Here is a 25,676-nt window from a genome sequence, read left to right on the forward strand (position 1 = left end):
ATACACGTTTCCCCAAAAAAGCACAGTTCATGACATGGTCAGAAAATGATTAACATTCACTACAGATGGTTCCTTCAGTACTTACTTTTTCACCTCACCCCAATTCCCATTGCCTTTATAAATTAGTAAATGGAGCTTGTCAAAGATTAATGCCTTGCTTTCTCTTTTCGGTGACTAACTCTCTCTCCTCAAAATCACTTTCTTTGAAGTCAGCCGAAATTCTGCACATGGTCCAGATGCACATCAGGGATTCCAAACCTGGCGTATGATGGAAACTAAGCACACTGCATCACAGAGTTCTAGCCTTCACATAAGGCCTTTTCTGCTTATTCCACAGGAGGAAGGTAGCACTGGCTATTTCTATTCTATTTGGGAAGTCTAACATATGAGAGATATCTTACCACAGGTACATTTGGAAGGAAGGTCAGGGATATGGTGTGATGCTAACATATTCTACTTTATTTAGGTAGGAGATAATTAGCACATCGTTCTAAACTACTATAGGGAGTGAGCAGAACTGATGAATGCCCTATGATCAATTTTATACTTGTCATTTTTCACTGCATAATGTGGCCTCAGATTCAGTATAGATTCATACAGCAGACAAATCCAAATGGTCAGTTACAAAGAAGTCATACAGCTTATCATATCAACCTTGGGAAATCAGTGACATTTGTTGTTTTTTTTTGCTGCCCAACATTCATTGCTGTCATGAAAGCACCCCATTTTGTTTTGTGCATTTTTGCAAAGACAATAAATTCATTTGTCCTCCTGCTTCAGATGCCATAGGCATGCCTGGAGCACTGGATCAATTCCTCTGTCATTACCACAGAATGGCCAAAGAGTGGGCAAGCACCATTCACTCAACCAATCAATTAATATTCTGAGGCTCAGAACTTTAAGCTGAATGGGGCAAGGGCAGAAGAAGTGGGTGAAATCCATTCATTCCAGGCACAGCATTCAGTAGAGACTAATGCAGTTCTTGATGCAAAGAAATTTTGGACATTCTTTGTTCTGTCTGCTCTGGGTCTGGGTTTTCAGCCTGCCATTTTACACTATAGTGAGTATCCTAGTAAACGATGAATGTTTAGTGCTTAGAACCACTGAAACCTAAATACAGAGATTACCGCTGAAATGCAGAGACTGATCACCACTGTGCACCCAGCACCTTGTATAGGACTTGGCATTCAGTCAGCACTCATTCTGTATGGAATGAATGGTATCATAATAGTAATGCTTCAATTATTCTGCAGTATTACAGCATGTACTATTCAGGTAACTCAATTCTAGCAGAAATCATCTATAGACATTTTAATGAAAATAGCTACTCTGTTTCAATTTTATACTTAAAAGCTGTATATATATATTTTTAATTGTCTATTTTCTCATGTGATAATTATAATCCTTGGGAGGCTGAAGGTATAGTGAACACCAACTCATAAGTTCAGATCTAAGGCCATGTTCTCCCTCTAAAAAGGAATCTCTGTGACTTAACATCCCTAAACTTTTTTTTAAATATCATTATGTCATAGGACTAGATTCAGAGAGTTAAATAATTCAATTACTTATTCAAAGTTTTTCCTTACAAGAATAAAGTACATATTGCTGTTTGTCCAAATCTACCTTTGTATCTTTTAAGAGTGCTTTAGAGTTTTCCTCATATAAATTTTGGATATTTCTTATTTTTTTAATTATTGTAAATAAAGCCTTCTTTTTCATTATATCTTCTAACTGGTTTTGTTTGTATTTTTAAAGACTATATATATATATATATATATATATATATATATATATGCCATACTACTTTACTAAATTCTCTTTTTGATTGAATTATTTTTCCATAGATTCTTTGAGTTTTCCAGATATGTAATTGTATTTTTCATTTAAAAAAAAAAGATTTTCCTTCTTCCTTTCCAGTTGATGTGTCTATAATTGTTTACATTTGGCTAACTGCATTGATGAATACTTCCAACACAACGTTAGATAGTAGTTGAAAATAGTTATTGTTTTCCTTGCTTTGATGAGAAAGTCACTGGTGCTTCTACACTACGTAGGATACTGACTTTGAGGCTGAGGCGTATCATATTAAATAAATATCCAACAACTCTGTTTTACTAAGTGTGTTTACATAAATGGGTGTTAGATTTTGTCAAATGAGTTTTCTTTCCCTATTTCTGCTATGGTAATTGTCCATTTACCCTCTTGCTCACTACCAATTTTTCCATAAAATTACTGATTTAATTTAGATTTTCAGATTAATTTGTTTAGAGTTGAGTACCATCATCTCTTATGACTTTAACAAATTTCCTGTCTATTGACAGCTATTTCTCCTCGTTCATTTTGATTTTGTATGTTCATGAATTTTTCCTTCTTGAACAGATTTGTTAGTAGTTTGTTGGTTTTATTGATTAGTTTTTTAAAAATAGCTTTTTGATTTCTTTCCTGGTTCCGTCTTACTGGTTTCTCACTCATTACCTTTATTAATTCTTTCCTCTGGATTTCTTTTGGTTTACTTCATTGTTCTTTATCTACCTTTTGAGTTGACTATTTAATCTACTTTCACTTCTATTAATTAGATTTTAATGTTATAAAATGTCCGTTCATAGCTGGATTAATTATGCATTCATTTCATGGATTCTGTTATGTTTTCATTATTGTAATTTTGAAAAAGTTCTGCAATTCTGTACCATATTCCTTTTTTTTTTTTGCAGTACGTGGGCCTGTCACTGCTGTGGCCTCTCCCGTTGCGGAGTACAGGCTCCGGAGGCGCAGGCTCAGCGGCCATGGCTCATGGGCCCAGCCGCTCCGCGGCACGTGGGATCTTCCCGGACCGGGGCATGAACCCGTGTCCCCTGCGTTGGCAGGAGGATTCTCAACCACTGCGCCACCAGGGAAGCCCCATATTCCCTTTTCAACCAAGAGTTATTTAGTAATATGTTTTGAAATTTCCAGGTGGAAAGATCTTTTTGCTTTTTGATATTCTTATTAATTTCTACTTTTATTGTATCGTGAGCAGAGAATATGGTCTGTGCTAATTCTATTCCTTGGACTACTGTAGGACTTACTTTGGAGTTTAAAATGTGGGCAATTTTCATGAATGTTTCATGTGCACTTAGAAACAAGGTATGCTATTATTGGCATTCAGACTTTGATTTTTAGATCCACCTTACTGACTTAGTTGTGTCAGTTTGTCTCTATCATCTGTCTTCGATTGCGAGAGGTATGTTAAAGTTGTCTATTATTAGTTTATGTTTCTCTTTGCACTTCCTGTAGTCTCTGCTTTATTAAAATGGCTGTGTTATTATGTGCCTATATACAGAGTTGAAATAACTTTATTGTGAATTGTAGCTTTTAGCATCATAAAAATACTCTTCTTTGAGTTCTTATTTAACATTCTTTGATTTGCATTTTACCATATTCAGTAATACTTTGACCGCAGGTTTCTTTTTATATATTTATATCCTGTCCACCCTTTTATTTTGAATCCTTCTTAATCTCTGTTCTCAGTGTATCTCATACAACACAGTGTTAGATTTGACTTTGTTAGCCAATCTGATTATCTCTTCTTCTAGTAAGTTAAGGCCATTAATATTTACTGATACTGTTGGTAAATTTGTGCATACACACAAATATATGAAATTGTACATATGCTTTCACTATGTAGTTTGTTTTATTTGATTTTCTTCAAAATCTCTCTTCTTCCCTCTCTGCCTTATTTTGGTGGGGAGGAGTCGGGGAGTATTTGGGAATGTTTATTTTTTTGTTCCAATGCTTACCTTTATGCTAATACTTTTATATAATACTTTTTTTTTTTTGCCATTGTTGATTGGTTCTCAGCTATGAGAAACATTGAAATAACTCAGCTAGTAACATTTCGGCTTCCTCTCTCCCAGCATCTAATTTGAAATAATATTCTTTAATCCCAAGTAATACTTATAATGTAATCAGTGAGCTCATCTTGCTTTTTATGCAGTCTCCATATTCTTCTAATCTCCTCTATTTTTCATAGTTCTATCTGTGCATTGTCAGAGCATATAGTCATATTTCTATAACCATCACTTAGCCTCCGTCCTACATGAAAATGTCTATTTAGTGCTTACCTCCTGTTCTTATGCAGATATCTCTTCAATTATGCTGGTTATCTAAAGTGTTCTCTGGTAGATTCCTTAGGAAAAGTTTATGGGAATAATAGTTGGAATAATATTTCTTATTGCATGCCCATATCAGCTTGAAGCCTTTATAGTTAAAGATAGTTTTGCTGGATAGAAATGCTTAGCTCAAATTTTTCTTTCCCTGAATTTTAAAAACATCTTTCTCCTACATTTTCTGGGGTGAAGTGTTGTCATCAAAATCTTACTACAATCTGATTTTCTTTCCTTTGTGAGTAACTTGACCCACTTCTTATTTGATTTCTATTTTGAACTTTGCTCAAATTTGTAATATTGCTAATGTCACTAAGTTCATATTAATACCTAAATGTACTTGCTAAGATCTTGCCAATCACAAAGTCTCTGATCCAGTTATTTCAACTACCTTTACAGAGGAATCAACCATGTAGAGATCTGATCAACTTTGTGATCTACTGTATGTATAGGGGCAGGGAGAGCAGCAGTGAAAATATCTAGCTCGAATTAGATATGTTTTTAGCTATGGCCAAAGTTGAATATAAAATAATCTTAATTTATCGTACCTTGCATTTAAAAATAAAATTTTATGATTTATGTTTATGGAACCTAATAATGAATTGAAATATATACTTTTTTCCAACTTTGTGATTAAGATGCATATGCACGTGCTTTTTTCATGGTTTAACCTAATTTTCAAGGGAAAGAGTTGTTTTATTGTTATTATTATTTGATATGGTATTTTATAGTGCTATCTACCCTAGAAATGAGAGAGAAGGAGAGAGTCAGTAGCAAGGAAACCACTATTTCTATGTTTTAGTTTTGTACTCCATCAAATGACCACCATCCAAGTAATGTTTCTGTCTTAGGTGGAACTGAGTTAGATTAGACTTTTAATTTCAATACTGGCACATTCTTTTTCTTTTTCTTTTTCTTTTTTTTTGCAGTAAGCGGGCCTCTCACTGTTGTGGCCTCTCCCGTTGCGGCGCACAGGCTCCGGACGCGCAGGCTCAGCGGCCATGGCTCACGGGCCCAGCCGCTGCGCAGCATGTGGGATCTTCCCGGACTGGGGCACGAACCCGTGTCCCCAGCATCGGCAGGCGGACTCTCAACCACTGAGCCAACAGGGAAGCCCCTGGCACATTCTTAAAACATATGTGAATGGGAACCAGTAAAAAGCCTGGCAATCAAGGATTATGCATAAGTAAAGCTGAAAGATCTGTGAATGGTTTCCCTGAGTTATGAGAAACCAGTTTTACTTCTTTCCTCAGAATTACAGATGACTTTGTGTGGGATTTTTTTGGTTATAGATATCATCAAATGTATACAAACCCACATGTCCCCTTAAACTATTTTTTTAAATGAGTCACTAACATTATCTTCTAGAGTTCTACAATTTTAAGTGAAGTTCAAGATTATATAACTATTTAAAATATTTCTTTTATTAGGTCTGAGAAATCTTAAATATTACTATATTGATAGTAAAATTAAGTACCTTGATCTGAAGGCTAAGCATCTTATTGCCATTTATACACATTTCTAATCAAGGACATATATAATAATAGTAATAATATCAGATTTACTTACCTACTGCTTTCTAACCACTAGTCTACATTCTACCTTGGCATGTTTTAACTCATTTAATTGTAACAACAATCCATGCATTCGGTAGAATTATTACTATTAATCATTATTACTGTTATTACTATTTTGTAGATGAGGAAACTGAGACACAGAAAGATTAAGTGACTTGACTACAGTTACCCAGTTTGTGGATGAGCCACAATTTTATTTGAATTGGCTATTTTAATAGCATATGGATAAATTCCTGTAACAATAAGCTACTTGTCTTTCAGTTGTGAAAGCCTTTTTTTTTTTTAGCAGAGTCCTAAAACTAAATAGTGATTTTAAACAATGTTGAAGGAAATACTTATAAGAAACTAGCCAATTACAAAAGAAAAGCAACATATGTAATTCTCACAACATCTAATCATACTATATCTTTCAATTAAATCATCACTCTTAGTAGAATCCCTGTATTGCCAAGTACAATCCTTGCCAAATAACCAGACACAATCATGGGCTTTAAGGATTACAAGTGACATAATAAAGGATAATGACCTAAAATTAAGCACAGCAATATAGAAAGCTAGGACTGCCATGCTCTGTATAAGTCAGCAATCTATTAGATTTAATGTGAGATTAAGGAGCTGTGTAACCCGCAATTATGCTGTTTTTCATTAAGAAAAAATGTGATGATGGTGCTCTGTAAAATTCTTCCTTCTATTTACCTCTGTTTAATTGGATTGGGGACTGCTTAAACATCTTTGAGTTGGAGCTCATAAGTAGATGATCCCAGCTGTTTTTCAAAGCTTAAGGCAGCAGCCGGACAACATGATCATGTCAAGGCTCACGCAAAAGCCTTAATCCTACTTTTTTCCATCAACAAGCCACTGCAGCCCAGTGTTTAACCTTCTAAGTACTAAATATGCTTTGTCACTGCTTTGGTAGATTTGCCACTGAATTGTTATTGTTTAATGCTGTTAACTTCCCTTCTTATTTCCCTCTGCCTTTGGATACTGACCATGTTACCATTAGGAGTCTCAGCATGCAGTTGATATAAATGCAGCTGATATAAAACAAGCATAGAAATTTTGAATCATATTCAAAATATCAACTATATGTATACATACACACATAGATATCTTTATATATATGCTTTTAAAAACCCCTCTGTTTTGATTCATTAAAAGAAAAATGGCAGAGTCTGAATTCTGATGCCATAACCCACACCATTAGCCACTCTACATTCTGCTTGTAATAAAAATACACACACACACACACACACATGTAGTAGAGAATAGTGACTTGTTCGTTCATACATTTATCCAGTCACTTTATTCATTTGACAAATATTGAGCCCTTTTGTATCTTTCCCCAAGCTCTACAGTAGATATGGGAGAGCAAGCATCAAGATGGTAACCAACTAGCCCCACAATCATAACATCTCATTTACTTTCACCTCATTGTTGAAAGTAAATAAAATAATTTGGAGTCTCTTTTTTTTCTAGCTACATTTTGCCTCATCCAAATATCCAGCATCTTAACCTCAGGAGTACCAGCTGTAGTTTTACCTAGATCAGCAATATCATAGTATTTAAAGAGTAAAGGTTAAATGGTCAAATTAGCTTCCCCTACAGCTACACATGCTACTTGGATGGTGATGCACTTTCTTTTCTCTTTTCCTTTGAAGGGTGAGTTGTAAAGGAAAGAGGGAGTGGCTCTCTGATTTGTCCCAGTGGCAGTAAGCAGCCAGCAGAAAAGCAGACACAGTTAATGCTCAGCTGCTCAGACCAGTCAAGCAAACTACCAAGTCCCAGCTGTTCCTCTTGATGTTTTCTGATTGCACCTACTCCTCAATCTGTGAACTGTTTTCTGGACTCAGATTCATCAAGCGCTGCTGCTTTAAAAACACATGCAGGCAGGCATCCTAGGATATGCCATTATAAGCTGCTGCCAGGGGTTCTTCTAGGAGATAAATGGAATCAGTGTGAAGTAAATTAGTGTGAACCAGTCAATCTGAGTGTCAGCCTTGAGCCACTTCCATGGATAACTAGCTGGCTGAGTGCAGGCCAGGGTCTTCTGCCATATGTGGGCTGGAATCTCTGAGACTCTGTTCCACAGGATGGGGGAACACTGTGGGGGGGCTGTTTATTCTTGGAAGAAGGCCAATTTGATCTATGTTTTAGATTTGTCAATGAAAAGGACTTGTAAAGTATTTTTGTTTACCTCCCTACTCTGGCAGTACTGAACGTCTCTAAGTTGGACAACTCCTTTCCTGTAGGAAATATGAGAGAAATGCCCTGGAAAGAACTGCTTCCTCCCTGCTTGAGCTGCCATTTTTCAAACTCCAACTGTGCTATGCTTGGTCTGAGCCTCCTAAAATCTTTAGGATTTTAAAACAAAGTAATAACCGTAATTTGGCAAAATGAGTTTAATACAAATTTCTTCTCCCTATTTGTTTTTTGAGGGATAAATCTGTGTGATCTTTAATTCATGGAGAAAGTGAGATTCTATGCAAAGCCTGAAGACTGTGGTTCCCTGTAGATACCCAGCGTGGAAAATCAAATTTTGGCCATCAGAGGAGGTGGGGGAGCCCCTCAATAGCCAATAGAATGAGAAAACCTTTTAAATAACTTAAATGTTCCATGGAAAGAATTTAGAGAAGAAAAAGCATATGAACGAATAGAGCAGTAAGAATTATTTAATATGATTAATTGGTAAGTGAAAATGGTTCTATTATGTAAAGATCATGTTTCCATAATTCAGTATTCCTTTAGAGATCATAGTCTGTTCTTACATTAAGATCACAATAATTCATTTTATCTAGCTAAATTATGACAGATCTTTATTTCTTTTTCCCTTTATTACATTAATAAAAAAATTTTATCACCTTCTCTGTAGAATGAAATATCAACGAGATGGTTAAAGATGGAATAAAAATGTGTAAAATAGAATGAGAATAATTTTAGACCTCATATTTGGGGGAAATTTTTAAGAGCATTTACACCCCCACCTCGAGGGAAGCATTTTGTCTTTCATAAGAGGAAAAGAAATCTATCTTGGAATAGAAACTTGGGCAAAATAATAATTGCTTAAATATTCAAAAAATAAGTTTAGGGCTTCCCTCGTGGCGCAGTGGTTGAGAGTCTGCCTGCCGATGCATGGGACACGGGTTCGTGCCCCGGTCCGGGAAGATCCCACGTGCCGCGGAGCGGCTGGGCCTGTGAGCCATGGCCGCTGAGCCTGCGCGTCCGGAGCCTGTGCTCCGCAATGGGAGCGGCCACAGCAGTGAGAGGCCCGCGTACCGCAAAATAAATAAATAAATAAAAAGTTTATTTTCTATTTCTGGTCACCTTTTCTAAACTCATGAGTCTGGAAGGTAGCTTTTGCGTGCTTTATGTGAAGGTATCACTATTATAGAGTCCATGGAGACACATTTTATATATAAGAAACATTTCGGTATATAGAGTGTATATAGTCTGTGGAGGCTAGATGGCATGAATCATAGCAAAGATCAAACCAAATGCTTTAAAAATTGAGTGACCCTTTCCTTGAACTAATGAAACAAAAATGGGATGTCCTGTGAGAACAAAATTTGTTTTATGCCTGTATGCTGAGTTCAGAGAAATGAAGTCCCTAGGGGAAATTTAACTTTATGATTTATGAGGGTAAGGAAAAGAAAGTGGAAATCAGTGCGTTTTCTGTTGTCGGGGTAGGTATAGAAATTTGCAGTGTATAACTCTTATTTTACGAAGTTCTTTGAGAGGAATGGAAGGAGTGTTGTATAAATGATGCTATGGCCTAGAGAGCTTGCTCAACATGGTCCACCAACATCTATATGACCTCATCAATGCTGAGAAAGTTGACTTCCTAACCATGGCCATCCATAAGTAAGCTTCCCCATAAGCATTAGATTCACCATGTTTGAGGAACACGCATACTATCTATGAATTTACAACTGTATGAGACAAGTTAAGAATGACAGAAATGGACACACAGGGTCAGCCCTATGCTTCTTCTAGCCCAGTCTTCTGATTGCAGCACTAGAGGTTCCATTGTGGAGAAGCAAAGTTGTCCTCATGACATCAGCCTCAAAATTTCAAGATGTGTCTGAAATATCTTGCTTCCCTATGAATGTAGCCCAGCAAGGTAGTCAGAATGGGATAAGAAGAATAACATAGGCCAATAAAATGCTAGGAAACACAGAAGAAGGGGCAAAGTCTGTTAACTGTGGGCTGTTGAAGACTAAATGGAAAAGATGGCATTTGAGCTGAATTTTTAATAAGGGGGAGTTTTGGGCTTCCCTGGTGGCGCAGTGGTTGAGAGTCCACCTGCCGATGCAGGGGACACGGGTTCGTGCCCCGGTCCCGGAAGATCCCACATGCCGCGGAGCGGCTGGGCCCGTGAGCCATGGCCGCTGAGCCTGCGCGTCCGGAGCCTGTGCTCCGCAATGGGAGCGGCCACCGCACTGAGAGGCCCGCATACCGCAAAAAAAAGGGGGGGGGGGAGTTTTGGGCAAGCAGAGAACTACAGATTGGGGTGACAGAGGGTATCTCAAGATGGGGATCTTCACAAAGGTACCAATGTAGAAAATAAATGGCACAGCCCGGGGACAATGGGTAGTCTTGTCCAGCTGTAGTGTATGGTATCAGAGTCTAACACTCTCACAGCATCCAGTGAGAAGCTTCTAAACGTGAGTTGAGACTGTATCCTGAAAGGCCTTGAAATCCATGGCTCCAGAATCCCCCATTGCTGACTGAATAGAGGTGACTGCAGAATTTTCTACACAGAAGCTACATGATTAGACCTTGGTTTTAGGGCTATGACTTTTCTCAGTTTAAAGAATTACTGCAGGGAGAGATACTCTTATCAGGCCATAAAAACAGAGGTGTGACAGAGAGTAGGGTGACAGTACAATCTTCTTGAAGGGTTGGAGGAAGTAGAGGTGAGAAAACTGTGGTGATAGATAGATAGAGCTTCTTGGCTATTTTACAAGTATCAGTCACTTTCTTCTTCACTTTTACTTCCATGCTGGAGTCTGGGTCTTCCTAATTTCTTTCTGAGATATTCTGATATTATATAAATTCTCCTCCCCTCAACTTGCCCCCAGACCTTTGGTTGGCCTCTTAAATTCCACTGTGTCCTGTATTGGCTATAGTCCCTGGAGACATATGCAGGGTTTCAGGTGCAGAGGCAGGGTTTACTTGTTGGTTTTCTTGTGGTTGGTTTATTGTGTTGATCTTTCCCTTCCTAAAATGCCAGGCTTCTGTTAACCATTTGCTTACATTTTTTTTTTTTTTTTTTTTTTTTTGCACTATGCGGGCCTCTCACTGTTGCGGCCTCTCCTGTTGCGGAGCACAGGCTCCGGACACGCAGGCCCAGCAGCCATGGCCCACAGGCCCAGCCGCTCCACGGCACGTGGGATCTTCCCGGACCGGGGCACGAACCCGTATCCCCTGCATCGGCAGGCGGACTCCCAACCACTGCGCCACCAGGGAAGCCCTGCTTACATTTTTATATTGGCCTAATGTCCTTAGTCATAGCAAACGATAGCTCAGTCATGTTCTTGTTACATATACTTTGGATCATGTTTTCTTTCAATGTTTCCCAGAATTTACTATTCTGAAATGTGTACACAGCATGTATTCCCACTGATTCAGCCTTACAATTGTTTTCTACAGTTAATCTAATCAACTGAATTTCTAATTCAGTTCCTGAATATAAAATAGTTAACATTTCACATTCAGGAACCCTTAGTTTCGTCTATAGTCCTGGAGATTCTACCATGTATTCTTCCGAATAATTTGAAACAATCTATTAAGAGAAGTATTATACACTAATCCAGGACACTGTTTTATACTGTCTTATCTAGAAATATCTGCTTGTCTCTCACCTTTTGTTTCCTATATCTTAGTTCTCTAAATTATAACATCTCTTTTGTATCAAGCCTAGTTTTCCGGAAGTCTCATTAGATTATGGTTGCTGGTTTCCCTTCATCCACTGCACGTTTGCTCTTTAAAATTTTACTTTCTTTAGGTGTGTTTCCTTTATCCTTTATTTATAGATGGTAATGTCTAGTATCAAAATGAGACTCTCTACTACTTATCAAGTTTATTTCTATATTTTGGGCAACCATCTCTTAGAGATACTAGCACAAATACTGTGACGCAGTGACACAGCCTGAGGATTTGAAAAGGCAACTTTCCATTATTTATCCCCCAGAAAAATTAATATTTTTAAATGAATGACTACAATTTATATGCATGACCATAAGAGGCGATCAATGCTAACAGATCACCTATGCTTTCTATGGCTGGTGTGAGTGCGTGTGTGAGAGAGTGATGCTTGCTACTGATTACATTATAAATACAGTGGTAAAGCACATTTTTATCATCCAAGCATGACTTCCATTCAATTTCAATAATTTCTCAAGATATCACTAAGATGCCACTTTGATGTCATTCAAATAAAAATAAATCACATTCAGAGTACCCAAGCCTAATGATACAAAATATGGTAACGTAGACCTTTTCTTCCTTGCATCCTTCTTAAGGTTGACAAAGAATCAGAAAATGAAGGCATAGTCTAGATAATTTGATTTCCTTATTTTCCATTTCCTACCTAGGAGATGAAAGAGCTCTGACACTTGACTAACCATCTGAGACAAGCATTTTCCCCTGAGATAGAGACGGCTATCAGCTGGGGATTTGAGACTGCCTGCCAAGCATTCTCCCCACGCTGATGGTGTCGTTTTAGGTTCGGCCTATGGAAAGGTTGCTACTCTTACCAATTCCAGTGATAGTGCCATTTGACGGTTTCTTCTTCCACTGATTCTAGAGGAAAATGTTTTTGGTATTTTTCCTTATGGATAACTGTAGACTTTGCTCTGGTTTAAATTGCCCTATGCTGTGAATCCTTATCTTAAGCTCATATATAAATCATGTTTATCTCTAGTCTTAAATGCTAGCATGATGCTCCATTGATTGAAGGGTCTCTTGTTTTCCTGAACTTCTTCTAAATTTTCAAATGGAAGCTGGGAAGTTTACTACAAATTCCTCTTAGAATTCTCCCTTTACTGACTGTTCTTCAGTGTATCAATATGTGGGAATCTTTTTGTTTTCTTCTTTGGAATCTATTCCTGCTTTCAACTTCTTGAACTTCTCAACAGTAAAATTAATGCATTTCTGTTTTTACCATAGATTCAGTCCTTATGAGAAAAGTCATATGAGTTTTACAAAATCTAAACTGCCTGAAGAGTGTGAGAGTTAATTTCTATACTTTCTTAGAACTCATGCATCACCTATACTTCCTTTCAGTGATGAAGGGGTCCTTTCAGATAAGATGTTCCTGAGTCCCCCTATTCTGAATAATTATCTCTATGGTTTAATGTAAAAAGCTGGAATTGAGCTTGCTGATCTGACCAGCTTATTTCTTGCATCTAGAAAATCTCTTCTTTACCGAAGTATAGATAAATACAAAAATAATAATAAGGAATAGTTCCCTGGATTATTTCCACTCTGAATTTACTCAATATTGACCAGGGACCAAAGCTGTGGAAATTATTTTGATTTGATGATTAAAAAATAAAAATAAAAAAAGGTGCTTGCTCATCTACTTACCACTTTTCTCCTTGGAATGCTGCTTGCCAAGGAGCTGGTACTCTAAAGGAGCACATAAAGAAATCCAGGCAAACCTCTCATAGGTAACTCTGAGAATTGCCTTTTGGGGAGGGTGGAGGAAGAAATGCAGCAGAAAAAAAGGAAAGTTGCATTTTTCCCTGTTATTTCCTTTTCTACTTCCCAGATTGCACATTTCCTTTTTCATATTCTCCCCATCCTACATCCAGTATGTCTCTACAGTCTGTTTCAGTCTGACAGTTTAAATAATTTGATTAGAGTTGGTTTTCATGCCAGGCTTGAGTAAGACAAAGTACTTCATGGGCTTCAGTTTTACATATAAAAGGAATAGAAAGAGTTGGGGTTCTACTGATTCTCTCTGTAAGAGGTTTGACACGAGGAAAATACTATTCCATAGGAATACCACATCTCTCTATAACACTGTCCATTCATTCAGCAAACAATAATTGAGAACCTCTTCATGTCTGGGGTCCTGAAACCAAGATGGGGCCAGTCTTCAGAGGAGTCTATTCAGCCCAACCCAACCCAGATCTAACTTCCAGGCCATGGCTTGTCCACTGCAGGTTTGCTTCCTGCAATTACTTCATGGACCCAATTAATTTAGTTTAGGATGATTCATCTTGTACTGAAGTTCATGAAGTTCATATTTGCCAAGTTGATCAATGAAGAGAGGGATTGTTTAAAGAAATTAATAGCATAAATATGATTCTAAGAAGGGTAAGGTATAACTTATTTTTTTTTAATTTGGTTTTAAAGATATTTTACACCATTGGTAAATATCTGATGGATGTTTCTATGCCAGGGAGTCACCTTGTTTGTTCTCAGGAGTAGCCATACTGCAGCCTCAGTCCTTTCTTGGTCATCTTTCGATAGGGCTGCCTCACCCCGGCATTGCAACTACCAAAGGAGCTCTCTGAAGCTGCCCTGATTTCCTCTGTCCCTCAGTCAGATGGAGATTACTACTTGTAGGAAAATATCAATCTTAATTGAGAAAGGGCCTCAAAAGCCTTCATTATTTCCAAGGTTACTGTAGTAGCCACTTATCTTCTTACTATCCTGTTCAGTGATTGGTTGCTCTTGGATTCTTAACTGGCAGGAAGATGTCAAGGAAGCTGTCCAGTCCAATTCTCTCATTTTATTAATAAAAGCACCCGAGTCCAGGAAAGTGAAATGACATGCTCAAGGTCACACTATTAGGAACAGAAGTGGAATTTAAAAACAGATCTTCTATTAACTGAGCTTTTTTCTAGTACAACATGCCTCCCCCACCCCCACTCCTGGGGAACTAAGAAGTTCATCTCTGTAATGAAGTTGTTGGTATTCACCTTTGTTTCAATTAATACATATATTTGGGTAATAAAAAATGAGGAATTTTATCTTCCCCAAAATAAGGCAGGTAGGATCGCCTTCTTTATGTAGTCTGCCTGTTGGCATTAGTAATAGATTGTGGAGGTGTTTGGGTATATTTAAGCTATAAACCCTATGCCTGACCTTAAGATTTCTCCCTTAAACTTCAAGTGAAATTAATCATTGGTTTTTTAATTCTTAGAAATTCTTGTTAGATGCTTTACTCAGTCATTTCATAAATCGTCCAAGTGTCTGTCTCGTGTCTTACATTAGGGTAGAGATGTATTTGCTCATTTACCAGCCTTACCAAAGCAACCCATTGTTCAAACATCCTGGATAACAGGAATATTTTTATATCTTAGAGGAATAAAACATTATTTAAAAAGATGCAGGAACCAATTAATACTTCTTTCTCATTCACATTTATCTTCCCCCAAATTAGACATTTAGCTGTTTGTGTCACTGTAGAAATTAGCTACAAATTTTTTCCCTTTAGATAGTAAAGAATTTGATCCTCTGCATATATATATTATATATCACAAAATATTTAAATAAAATAATAATTCCAATTCTATATATCTAGTTAGGATACCAAAATAATAGTTACTCTTCACAGCATTTGAAAAATTTATTTCTTTACCAATTGAAAAAACCTCATGTTTAAAGCAATTCACACTAGAAAATGTCAGCCAGAAAATAATATTCTGTGTCAGATTACAATTTCAGAAAGATAGTAAAACACATAAGTCTAATCTTAACTCATCTTGCTGAACTTGCCCATAAAACAGTTATTTCTTAGTTATAAAGCAGCATTAGATATTTTATTTAATTCTAGGCATTCCTATATGATATTTTTTTCCAGTTTCCAGTCCACACTGAACACAAAGTAAGCCTGAAGTCTGATGCAGGATGTAGCTATTGCTATTCAAATGTAATCAGGATGTCCTATCACTTGATTATCTCAGTAGATACTCTTTAAGTAGGGGTAATATGTACATAGCTCTTTAGCTGGATATGTTTTTCTGATAAGACATCTGTCCAGAGAGAACCACTTTGTAAACTGAATTTGTGGTCTGTTCAAATGACATCCTCTTTGTTTACAACCTTAGCGTTATCACTTAAAGTCTTTTCCCTGATTATGCCTCCTTCTAATTTAAAACATATTGCAGTTTTTCGTGATCTGTCAGGATTGCGTTAGTATTTAATTCTATTTTACTTGAACTTACTGTAGTTTTTCTTCCTTTTAAACCTGTAGAAAGATTTTTTTTAGTTGATTCATAGTGATGCCTTATTGAGAAGAGACCTAAATTTTCAGCCAAAGAAGTGATCAACTCTTGTCCACCATATTGAGCTAGTAGATTTGAACTCAGGTCTTTGACTTCTTTTCCACTGCTCATTCCTCAAATCTGAGTGGACTTTTAATCTTTCATGACCTCTGTAACATGCACATTATTTTTATGCCTTTGAATAAGATGCAATTAAGATGTTTGTCTGAGTTTTATCTGCTAATACAGTGGTTTATTCAATTGACCAGCATTTCAAACTGTTATATCTTTTTATAAATGATTTTCCTATCAATATCTCCAGTGCTTCCTAAAACTCCATACACATGCTGAATGGGATCTATTTTTTAATCATTTATTAGTCATCGTATTGAAAACATTGTTTGGGCTGCAAATTTTATTCACACTGAGAATGATATGGATTTTTCCACAAGGGCTCTATATATACTACAGTACTGGCCTAGGTTGGTAGAATGAGCTGCCGTTTGCGTAGATGGATGGAGATTTTTCCCAGTGGTCACTCTCTCACTGGGAGTGGGGAGGATGTTTCTTAAAGTTGTTTGTTGCCTTGGCCTAGCCACCTTCAAAATTTACTGAAAATTTGCATTTCCACAAGTGATGAGAAAAGGCAGGAAGGAGTTTTTAGACATTAACTGAAAACAAAATAGAGAATAGAGGGAGGTAAAGGAGCATAACCACTGCTGACCCTGTCACCACATTTTTTTTCAGTAAATTCTTCTATAGGGTCTTTGTCATACAATTTTCTGTGCGTCCTCATTATATGTTCTTAAGTGTAATTTAAAAACTGATTTTGTATTGTCTACAGTTGAACCGTTTATTTCTTTAGGAATTTCTTTAACACTAATTAAGCACACCGTAGTCAAAAGCATCTTTACAAAGTACGTGGACTTCTCCCTCTACCTAGCTTCCAAAGATATTACAAAGATATTTAGAACACTGGCCTTCTAGTTGTCAATATTTTGAGGTATGTGATGAATAAATGGAACAGCCTTACATCTTTCAGTGGTAGAACTGTCAAGAAGTGTTCGTCTTTTTGCCCCTCGCCCCCCAAATGCAGACTATTTCAGAATGCATTACAGAGGAAATAAACAGTTGGTTTTAAGTTAAGGGTGAGCCTAGCAACCATTTGCACTGTATTGATGTCAAAAGTACCTCTCTGCCAAGCTCTAAAATGCATCTTCAAAAACTACTGAAAATATCCAAGAACTTTAGTGACGAACTACAAATGGACTTTAGTATTGATAAATAAAAGTCAATATGTATAGTGAAAGGAGAGCTTACTGTGATAAATGGGCCCACCATCAGTAAAGATCAAATTATTGACTATCTACGGCAAGGAAAAACCTGTCTATAGCTAACTTCTACAGGTGAGGAGAATTAGCCACAACAGCAATTCAAGAAAAGCTCAAAGACACATGGAAGGAGAATTCATTAAAAATACATACAAAAGTAGGCAGTAACAGTCTGTTAAATATATCTGTGACCCCAGGCTAATGTATTTCTTTGGCCAGGCCTGGGTTCACACCTTCCCTCTCAAGGAGATTTAATTTAAATTTCACTTCCCAACAAACCCTATTGCAGGGGAATTACCTCTGCATTCCTAAAAACCATGTCACTCTTGGAATATTGTCTCTAATGCTCCTACTAGTTACTTTGTATTATACCTCAACTAGATCACAAGTTGTATGCGGGCACATTAAAAGTGCTTCGTGTTTTTTGTCCCTCACATGGTCTAGCACAGAGCTCTACCCATAATGACTAGATCAATATTTGTTGATTTCATCAGTTTTGAAATTATTCATTTACAGAAGCCTAGGCCACACATCATGTCAGAGTTTACTGATGAAACATCACAAGAAACACCCAAAAGAATAATTGCAAAGATTGGCCTATCAAAAAAAAAAAAAGTGGAATGGCAGTAATTAACCTCTCCAATGTCTGTTGTTCCCAATTGACAGAATGTAGGGATTTCTTCCACAGTAGATTTAATTGGATACTCTATAGACTACCCAGTAAAAAAATGGCACATCTTGTACCATCTCAAATTTGGAAGCTAAAGTGTAATTAAGCAAAATATCTGAAGAACAACGCTTTCTACTCTCCTACCCCCACACAAAGCACACCCTCCAAAATCAGAGGTGGAGACAAAAATAGCTGCATGGTACCTTATACTGTGAGTTTAATAAAGATCATGCAGTTAAAACTACATCTAACTTTCCACTTTTCTTGAAAGATTTGGTATGTCAGTTTATCCTGGGACCACTTTATTGCCACTAAAAATGGTTGCAAGCGTTGACTTCATTGTTCTAATACCATGCTCTCTTCAGCTCTTTGAGGCCCCTGTGTCTAGAAGAGCCTTTTGGAGGAATGAATAGATAAATGAATAGATGCAAGTTTTAGATGAAAGAATAGTGTATGGGATCACAAGTGTGATGCAGCTGCCCAAGTAAACACAGATGCTACTTCATTCGTTGTTAGTAATAGATTTAGTTGTATGGTTAATACCCTATTATAAATACCAATGTAAGTATCTCAGAAAATTAACAAGGTATATAGAGAAAAAAACCCATTAAAGCAGGCCAGAAAATTCTGACCAATGTAATAGTACTCTGCAACTTTGATGCATTTAATTATTCCACTTAAACCTTTCACAAAAATCTATGGATTCAAAAATAATCTGTAAGTATGATCTAAACTGAGGAAAACTAAATTAAAGGCAGTGACACCAAAATAACTACTTAGGCCATACATACTACCCATACATACTACTTAGGTGTCTCCTCCCAAGTCATGGACTAACCCACACTACTATTTTGTAAATATGCATCTTTTATCTCAAGTGGGCCTAACAAGAAACCGAGCAGATCAGGTTGAAAGTAACTCAAAGCACATATCCTCCTGGTTCGGGAGGACATCCAGCATGGCACGTCTCCTTCATTCATTTGTTCATCCATTCACCCATTGCACAGATCCTTCAAGAATACTTTCCATAGCCCAGGGCATACAGAGGTAAATAAAACAGACATGGTACCTACTTCCATGTTTTTTTTTTTTTCAGAAAACTCAAATGCAGAAAAGGAAACATTTGGTATGTTTATTCAAAATCAGAATTTTGTATATTTTTTCTCTTATTTTGTTCCCATACAAAAAGTTTTAGAAAAGCAGTGAATTCAAATGCTATGCTTGCCCTTCCACAGAAAAGAGCAGCACTATCTGTGTTTTGAGAGGGTAGGTGAAACTGGCAAGAATATTTGGACCAGAATCATGTTACAAGTCACCTTTAAATCTGTATATGTGGGCCTCAGGTTATGGTCACCACTGTTATGCACAGTCCATGAAAACAAGACAAGGAGTCTGGGAGGTGTGAGCTCTCCTAAGGTTGCTTTGGACCTCAGGCGGCCCTCCTTTGTATCATTTATCGAATGTGTGAAGCAACACAAGCTTTAGCCTCAGCATTTGCTCCCTTATCTCCTAAGGGAGGCTTACGAACAGCGGCCAGGCCCACTCCCCTGGGCCAACAAACACATTATTTCTTATAAATATCTATGTTAAATATATATAAACATATTATGACTTATAAATCTATATTTTCTCTATTGCATTTATGGCTTATAAATAATATGTTGTGTGTGTTATCAAGACCTGAGAAGACAGTGGTACTTCTCACCGAAGCAATTTGTGATAGACAAAATTCAATTTTGTTTGGCTTCAGACAAGTAAGTATGACATAATTTATATTATTGAAGGCTTGCTTTGTTTTGTTATTCAGAGTGTCTTCATGAAGACCATGTCTACTTTTCCTGACAAATGATTCCTTGAACAAATATAACAGGGAAATATGTTACTTGCGGAGAGAATTTAGACAAAGTAGTACAACTCGTGGAAAAATGTGGAAACTTAAGTCTGTGTTTCTCTAACAGAGCTAGTAGTTGTAATGTGTTTATAGGAAATTTTAGATTCCTACACTGGCTTCTGTTTCTGTTCATAATTCCTACTCAGAAAATATATCATGACGGAAGACATACCATTCAAAACACCAGCCCCCCTTATTATCATTTGCAACGTATTCACCCTATCTTTTTAAAGTTATTCTTACAGGGCTTTTTGTGTTTGGAACAATAGTTTTTAATTTGATGAAAGAGAACCAAAATGCATAAAAAGTGTTCATTCACTGTGATTTGTGTGACAAAAGGAACCATTGCAACAGCATAGAGCTGGTCTAATTGAACAGCCTGATGTTCTTCCTTCTGTGTCCTGTTGCTGTTAATTGACTATATTGTTTTAGATTTATGCATTAAAAATACAATTTCTACTTCGAAGGGATCACTTTGTTACTTTGTAGCTTTTAAGCTGATGCCATGAACTTATTTTTCTTCTAAGATAAAGTCTCATCTATAGATTTTTCAACTAATTACATGTCTGCCAATACATACTTAGAGGATACATTTTATTTCAATTTATTATTTGTGTTTACATAGTGTGTCCCTGGAAATATCTGTGGAAATGAAAGGAAATGTTTAATGGTGTTTATTACTACTTTTTCATCGCTCTCTTTCTCTTTCTTTGCTCTCTCTTTTTTTAATAGCTCCAGTCAGTCTGGTCAAGCATGACAGCAACTCAAACTCGGCAAACTTCCAAGACACCGAGGACATGCCTGACAGATGTGTCTTGGAAGAGTCTGAGAATCCAGGTGAAAGCCATTTAAAAATAGTCAAGTATAAATGATAAATTTGACACAGCTTTGGGGTCCTTGGAAGAGAGTGGGGGGAGAGGACATTGTAATGCTGTTTTCTCTTAGCAGCTGCACTGTCAAATTAATGGTCACCTCCAGGGGTCACAGTGTGGAGCTGTTATCTTTTCCTCTTTCATCAAGAATTCAGCTGGAGGAAGTACAAAGGCTTTATGACTGAGAAGGGAAGCTGACACTATTAGTTCATTATCATCAATTTTAGGCTAAAGTGGTTAATAGGAGCAGAGATTGGAAACTGGAAAAATGGCAACATTTTAAATATTTCAAATAATGGGATCAAGTGGAAATGGAGAATTAGGGGGAAAAGAGAAACAAATCGTCATCATTACTATCTGTTTTACCTCTCTAAATACAAACAGAACTCTAAAGGGGATGAGAGGATTTTAGCATAACAGTAATGAACGAATGGACAGTGTCAACTGTTTAGAACAAAACAAAATAGTAACCCTTCCTCACTCAATAAGATTTACCCTATGTCCAAGTTACTAATGTTTGTATTCTCTTTGTGGGAAGAACAGACAGAAATGTGCTGGAAGGATATGTCCAGGAATGCTTAAGCATGAATTTTTGTTTTTGTTTTGTTTTGAAGCATGCCTTGTCTTAACAACTAATTAATTAAGAGAAAGAAAATCTTGTGAGAGTTGAACGACAATTCCTGGTTCACTACAAAGCCATAAGGTGCTAGAAGATGCCTTATTACCATGAGCGAAAGAGTTAACTATCTTCCCCCACTGAACGTTTTTCTTGCCTGTTTTCTCTGGCCGCTGTGTACTTTCTACCCTCTCACATCTTTGTGTGCTGATCCATGTATCAGATTTTTGATTCATCCTCTCTGTGGCCTGTCAGCTTAGTTAAGAGATTTCCAAATCTTGTAGCCTTCGCTGACAGGGGGCAGCTGCAAACAGTCCCCTGATCCTTCCCCGAGGAGAGCTACTGAGATTTAATTTTCAGTGAAAGGTGCAGCCTGCAATCTATGTCAGGTCCCCTAAGTCATCTCGGAACCCCAACAGGCCCAGTGGCAATGGCTTGTATTTCAGTCCCCTCCACTACACCAAGATTCCTCAAAAGATGAACTGCTGCTGGGTGTCTGTTCTCAGCCACACTTCTGCTTCAGAATCCATGGAACTGAGAAATGGCATCTTTAGCAATGACAGAAATTTTTCATTAGCACATTAGCCCCAACCCCTGCCATAATATCCAAACGGCAAATGTAGATGTGTCCCACGTGAAAAGGGAGCGGGGTAGTGGTAGCATCAGATTTCTATTAAAATTATTTTTAAATTACTTGTAGTTCTAACTAAAATTTTGTCTAATTTTTACTAGGTTTTTAAACTGTTTTAAAAACAGTTTAAAAACCTAGTTTTTAAACTAGGTTTCTATCAATCATTTAACAGGCAGTTAAATCCACGAGGCAAGTTTTTAACCGAAGTGTTCATTGCTTTGGGCAAGAATAGATCAGCTTTATCCTGTTTCAAAAGTAGAATAAATTTCAGTCATCCCTCAATATGAGTGGAATTGTAGTGAGATTCAAATATAGCATAGTCTATCTGATTGATATAAACAAAAGGATATATCAAAAAAGAAAGATCAATTAGAAAATATAGGTGCTGATAAAGAACCTTAACTTAAAAAGTGAGTACCATTCTATACATTGGACATCATTAAACTGGTAATAAAGAATGAATTACTCTGGCTTTTTCCTCTGTCCATTCCTGCATTTTAAGACATCTTGCCTTATAGGCCTAGAAACCTCTGGAGAGTTCACTACTGGTCTCACTGCCTTCCACTGAGAATTTGTGGCTTGGTTGTCATGGAGACATCGTATTTCTCCAAGAATTGCTCATATTGATCCGTGGCCAGGCGTAAATGGCCAAGCGAGTGTGAGGAATAAAGGGGGCTGGGCAGTCCTATAAAATGACCAGGGCTTGTGGGTTGGAAATAAGCTCATAGCAAACACTTAGGTAAAAAGAAAGAAGCAGTTTTATTTTGTTTCAAGATTTCTTTCTGCACTTTGGGCCATTGTCTTCCTTCTCTATGAACTGAAAGAAACTTGTTAGTCACTTGTCATGTCAGATCTTTGGTGCTTGTCCTGACACAGCTGTCAGCCTTCCAGCTCTGTGCAGTTCAGGGACACACAACAAAGAGGCAGTGACATGAATTATTTATTGCTCCTTGTGTGGATAAAATTCTGTGATAAGAAATTAAGACACTTCTGACAGGGGTGCTTGTTTAGTAAGAAAGATTTTGATGAGAGAGTGCAGTTCCTTGAAGTCTGAGCATTTGAGAGGCAAAATTCTTAAAACTGAGCATGAAGGAAGATTTGTGAAATTGGTGGCATGGTAGGACTTCCTTGTACTGTGAAAATATGACTGTCCACTTCTCAGCGTCCAAAAATTAACTTCAAAATATCAAGTCATTCAAATGTAGGGCCTCCAAAACTATAAACATTACTTTGGTTGTTTAGTTAACTCTATTTACCATGTACAGGTGGTGTTTCTCTGGAAAGCATGTTTAACCGCCTTTGTTAGAAGAAAAAACAAAATTTGGGATTTTTAAATGGTAAGCTTTGAGAAGATGTTCTCAAACCAATAGAACTGCTTCAGTAGCTAAGCTTATAATTTCATTAGTATAGTCATTATTTCTTGTATGGAAAGGAGTGTATTTAAATATGAATGAATTATTCTTACCATTTTCCCCTGGAATATTATCACTCATTTAAAATTCTTTTTAACATTTTCATGTACATGCAAAATCCCCTAGTTACAAAGTTGAATGTGGTCAGTCTTTTGGCTTTAATGGATATTGACCTTACATGGTTTTTATCTATGCAATTCTAAATGACTAATATATTTATTACATCATTTTTAATTAATAGCCCAGTTGTTCAAACAGCATCTGGAAAATGAAAACAAAAAAATCATTTTCCTATTCAAGCACAGTTCAAGAATATTGCCTCATATATTCTTCTCTCTAAGGAAAGATTTCTTGGTAAATTCTCTAAACATCATATTACTTTAGCTCATATAGCTTTATATTGCTCATATCAACTAATTTGCATTTGCAGAGAGTAAGAAAACTTGAAGTACAGAAAAACTAAAACAATTTTTTAAAAGATGAAGTTGAAATGTTTTAAATGTTGATAGAGGATTTAAAAATATCAGTAATAAAATCAAACTTTTAGAATTTATATAAAATAGTAAGGTTGACTTTGCAAATTGACTGTCTTTGAATAAAATGGGTTTTGAACTCAGTATGTAGATTGTTTATTTTTTCATTGACATCACTGCTTCTCCAGCACTGAATTGACTAGGATGACCCATTTGTAAATGGCCTGGAGTGTGCATATAGGTCACAATTTAGATACCTGGTGGAGTGGTCATTCACCCAGTCTCTAAAGCGCTCTACCTTATTCCTCATGCCATTGTGATCTCTTTATTGGTTCAAGCTGTATACCCAGGTGGGTGCCTGCAGTCCATTAAGGTTGGCAAAGCACCTTTAGACCAGAGCATTCTTGTTACTCTGAGCCAGCTAGTGAACCTGGAGGTCTTGTCTGATCGGTTAAGGCCTCCCTCAGCAGTGTCTTTTCTTTGGAATAATTCATTAGCAACGAGTTTTGACTCACAGGTGAATCCCAGATTGAAGTTTCTGGCTTAGACTCTGTGAAGTCTACTGGCTTCTTCACCAGCATTTATACATTCCTGGAACCTGTGGGAATAACTTCAATGTCTAGTAATAGAAGCACTGAGACAACATGTGAACTTGCAGCTCCCTTTTTTGAGTTTTTAGGGCCATTAGGCTTGCTTTCTTTGGCTCTTTAAGGCCTGGTTGCTTTTGAAACTGAAAGATGTTATCACAAAAATAGTTCAGTTTAGTCTTTTGATGGTTAACTTCTTATTAACTGTTCCATGCACAGTGATTATAGCTCAATCCCCAATCTCCAGAATATTAAAAAAGTGTTCCTTGACCCTCATCTTTGTACTCATGATGATAAAAACTTTAGTGTGACATTCACAAATTTTATCCAAGTGTTAATGAGAAACCTTGAGCTTTTATCACCTTATTGGCTTGGAAAATTAAGAATTTTACTTCCTAGTGCACCAGGGATAGTGCACTTAAATATAGCTTCAGCTGAAAATAGTAGTGACAAGAGAGAACTTGGAAGTACAAAAAAAAGGATTCAGATAAGCATTTTTATGTCATTCTGAAGTAGTTTATAATCAGTATGCATCTGCCATTAACAGAACACTTTAGCGGTTTTTATATAGCACGTTATGTAGATCTACATACATCATTGTTAATCAATATTGCATTTGCATGAATCTGATGAACAAAACTAGATTTCTTACAGTTTCCTAGGGGATACTACGTTGTGAAAAGCCAAGGTTGTTTTTTTTTTTTTTTTTTATACTATTCTGGCTCATGAATCACCAGCAAAAATCAGGTAACAGAAAGTAGGACAGACTCAGGAGTGGAGTGTTGGAGATGGCTGATGATGATGTGCGAAGCAGAAAAAATGTAGAATGTGCGAGCAGCCCATCAATCATAGCCATCAAGAACACACTTCTTATGTTTAGTGGTAAAAAAAAGTTCCAGAAGAAGTAAGAACAATTTCAGTAGTAAAAACATGTAAGCTCCGTCTTCTAGTTGCGTTTAACAATATCAATATTGTAAATAATTTACCCAAAGGGAAAATTTTAAGCATTAATCTAATAACCTTTAAAGGACATAAAATTCTAGGCATATATATGTAATACATATATAATACAATTCTGAATATTGGTTTAGCTAAAGTAAATAATCAGCTTTTTGAGTTTTTGCCAGTAGGAGTGGGAGTTACTATGATTAGTCACAACATTAATATAAATGTGTTTAGAAGTAGTTTACTGAGGCACAGTGCTCTAATTATTCAAATTAATTTAATCAAGTGATCTTTTAGCCTGCAATAATCATC

At 36.8% G+C, this 25,676-nt stretch overlaps 1 protein-coding gene across 1 annotated transcript in view; it reads left to right on the forward strand.

Annotated features, from left to right (window-relative positions):
* WDR72 (WD repeat domain 72) overlaps positions 1-25,676 on the forward strand; it is a 205,527-nt gene that overhangs the window by 177,019 nt on the left and 2,832 nt on the right. The window contains exon 19 of the mRNA XM_033436956.2: positions 20,561-20,665. Within this exon, the coding sequence (XP_033292847.1) occupies positions 20,561-20,665 (105 nt within the window). The remainder of the gene's footprint in view (positions 1-20,560; positions 20,666-25,676) is intronic.

This window comes from Orcinus orca, chromosome 2 (genome assembly GCF_937001465.1).
Source record: "Orcinus orca chromosome 2, mOrcOrc1.1, whole genome shotgun sequence".
Classification (NCBI taxonomy): Eukaryota; Metazoa; Chordata; class Mammalia; order Artiodactyla; family Delphinidae; genus Orcinus; species Orcinus orca.